The sequence below is a fragment of the Paracoccidioides lutzii genome (assembly GCF_000150705.2).
Source record: "Paracoccidioides lutzii Pb01 unplaced genomic scaffold supercont2.33, whole genome shotgun sequence".
NCBI lineage: Eukaryota > Fungi > Ascomycota > Eurotiomycetes > Onygenales > Ajellomycetaceae > Paracoccidioides > Paracoccidioides lutzii.
This window is the reverse complement of record NW_015440979.1, coordinates 148,619-152,058: the sequence shown is the minus strand read 5'-3', so window position 1 is coordinate 152,058 and position 3,440 is coordinate 148,619. Positions and strand designations below refer to the sequence as shown.

At 38.6% G+C, this 3,440-nt stretch overlaps 1 protein-coding gene across 1 annotated transcript; it reads left to right on the top strand.

Annotated features, from left to right (window-relative positions):
- Nucleotides 1-1,658: 1,658 nt before the first annotated feature.
- On the top strand, nucleotides 1,659-2,638 carry PAAG_08402 (hypothetical protein; the record flags this gene model as incomplete). Its single annotated transcript, XM_002789654.2, has 2 exons — nucleotides 1,659-2,230; nucleotides 2,446-2,638. 2 exons carry the CDS (start codon nucleotides 1,659-1,661, stop codon nucleotides 2,636-2,638), a joined length of 765 nt encoding a protein of 254 aa, XP_002789700.2.
- Nucleotides 2,639-3,440: the final 802 nt, after the last annotated feature.

The window sequence follows — 3,440 nt, the reverse complement described above, 5'->3', positions numbered from 1 at the left end:
TGAATTGGACAGGCTAAATGATTTACTAAGCTGGACATTATTACAGCTTTTCACAAGATTTGAATCATGGAAGGTGATGAGTGGATGACAGCCTTTAGAACCAGATATAGGCTATTTGAGTGGCTGGTTACACTCTTTGATTTGGCTAATGCTCCAAGCACATTTCAAAAATATATCAACTGAGCATTACATGGATATCTGGATGACTTCTGCTCAGTCTATTTAGATAACATCTTGATATTTTCCTCAAGAAGCTTACAGGAGCATTGTGAGCATAAACAAAAGGTGATTATGTGTCTATGAGAAGCAGGCCTGCAGGCAGATATCAGAAAGAGTGAGTTTGAGATGAACAGCATAAAATATCTTGAATTCATCATTGAAGCAGACAAGAGTATATGAATAAATCTGAAGAAGATTAAAGCTGTTTTGAAATGAGTAACATCTACTACTCTTAAAGATGTATGAGAATTTTTAGACTTTGTCAATTTCTATAGATGATTTATCAGAGATTTCTCAAAGATCACAATCCTACTGACAATTCTTATATGCAAGAATGTTTCTTTTTTGTGGATGAGCAAGGCTGAGGAAGCTTTTAAGTGTCTAAAATCAATGTTTATTGTTAGGCTCAGCGTCCGACCGAAGGCCGGTGCCCGGTTAGACTCGACGTCGGATTAAGCTCGGCGCCCGATTAGGCCTAACCCACATCACGTGACCATGCGACCATGCGGGTCGCTCGATTAGGCCTAACCCATATCACGTGACCACACGACCATGCAGGTGGTTATAATCCATGCAGGCCCCCAGCACCCCCTTTTCATCCCATCAAGCTTAGTATTTCATTATATAGCAGTTAGCAATGCAGAGAGTCTTTCTTCTTATGCAGCTCACATTCACTTTCTAACATAATACTAAGCTTCCCTTCTACCTTCTCACTCAGATTTCAGCAGAGAACTTGAGTGCCTCAGTTGAATTAGAACCTGCTAGTTCAGAGCCTGACAACACATCAGATCAACTGCCAAGACAACAGCACTGTTGAAGACAACAGCTCAATCCAACATCAGATGGTCACCACAGACTCCCAACCCCCTGGAAGGGGCTGAAAGAACTGGTGATATCTTCTAACAAGACCAACTGATCAATCATGCATCTTAATTGAGGAATTCAGAGAGGCAATTCACTCAGACAGCAACTGTGTTTATAATGAGTTGGTGACAATCTTCAATGACATCTTTGATGATGAAAAAACATTAAGGAATACAGTCACACATCTGAGAATGGAATGGGACAACACTACTAATCAGGCCACTGTCAAGCAAAGCCAGATTGATGAGCTAATTGCTGAATGTGATGAACTTAGCCACACCCTGGTCCACATGACAGTCAGCAACCAAGCAGCAAGTTGAGGTGTCACCCCCTCTGAGACTGCCAGGAGATCTGTCAAGATTGATGATTCAAAACACCTCACTGACAGCAAGGAGCTGAAATTTGAACACTGGCTCTCCCAGATGAAGAACAAGCTCCAGGAGAATGCCAATCACTACCCTACTGAACACATGAGGATAGTGTACATTGAAAACCAGACTGATGGGGACACAGCATGTCACATTGCACCCTGTATGAAAGAGGACCACCCTGAGTGATATCAAACTGCAGAAGAGATGTTTGAGCATCTCAAGTCAATATATGAGAATGCTAACAAGCTGCAAAATGTCAAGAGTGATTATCACAAGCTGATTATGCACAATGGGGATAATTATCATGAATTTGTCACAAAATTTTTACACCTGGCAGGGGAGGCCAAGATTGCCAGAGGGGACTACAAGACAGACTTCAATGACAAGCTGTTCTTTGACCTTCAAAAGATGATAGCAGTAGCCAATGTGATCACTGATACATATGCTGAGTTTCAGAAAATCTGTGTGCAGGCAGCTCACACCCTTCAGACAATCAATGCCACCCAGAAATCAAAGAACTCACAGGAAAATGAGTCTAATATCTTCAAGCAGAACACCCTGTGGATCATCAATAGTCAAACACCTTCTAGCATCTCTGCAACAAAATCCTCTACTGTGAAGGAGGTCTTGAGCTCTCATTCAGATATTCAGTGCTACTACTGTAAGAAAAAAGGCCACATTATCAGAAACTGCTCTGCAAAGCAGAAGTCCCAGCAGATGATTGCTGAGCTCACAGGAAATGATGTCTCTGAGTCTTCAGCAGACTCAGGAAAAGAGTGAGTCTGAGAGAAGACTCCACCTCAGGTAGTTCAATAGTCTGTGAGAGGTTTGAGATGAAGGACTTGATTGAGGGGAAAAGCTTTAATGTACCAATCAAATTAGCCTACAATGGAATTGCTACTTCTACAAATTCTCTTGCTGATACTGAAGCAAATGGAGCAAATTTTATTGATACCTGATATGCCATAGAACTGGCAAGATTCTTTGGTAGGAAGTTTCAAGAACTCCCATTCAAATGCCGCATGAAGGGATACAATGGCGCCTCTGGTGGGGTGATAGACTGCACATTGACTCTAAACCTCTGGGTGGATGGCTGGAGATTTCAGAATGTCCCTCTGCTGATAACAGACCTAGGCCAGCACCCTGTCATCCTGGGATGGAAGTGGTTGACAGTGAAGGATTGAATCTTTAGCTGACAAGAAGAAGATTAGTCATTTATTGTACAACTGCAACTCAGAGAGACTGACCTCATTTATTCATAGTCAGAATTTATTGAACAAGAGATTCTTCCTCTGTAAGACTAAGTTTCTGATTCTCTGAGAAAGTGTTAACATGTGCTGTATGATCATATACTCAATCATATAAAGTGAAATATGAAATATTATACAGCTTTATTGCAGCTTATACACTTGAAATTTAATCTTTTTTAAATACTTAAAAGGATAAAAGAAGCCTTCCTTCCTGAATATAGGCTTTATTTCTTTATGTAGTTAATATTTTTAATGATAAAAATATTATTCTAAAATAAGATAAAAAGTAGCTAATTTGCTTATATGGCTAACTCAATTATTAATTATATTATCTTCATATTGCTTATCAAAGCACTTTAGAATCAGTATTTTCTAGAGAATCAGCATCATCTTAAAATTTAGCATTCAGAATCAACACAGATTATCACTTCTCAAAAATCAGTCTTTTAGCATCAGCACTTCTTGGAGAATAGAATTAGTACTTTATGAAGATTTATATTACTACATTACTAATTTCCTATTTTATAAAAGATTAAAAATAAAATCTATTGCTACTCATTCATGTATATAAATATTTTGAATCTTCAAAGTTTCTTTGAGAAATTCAATGATTAGCTATTATTCAATTCTACATATACATTTCATCTATTGCTATTCTCTTCTCTTCATAGCGCTCACAGTATCTATACACCTACTCTCTTACAACCTTAGTTATAGAGTTTCTCATACTTTCTTT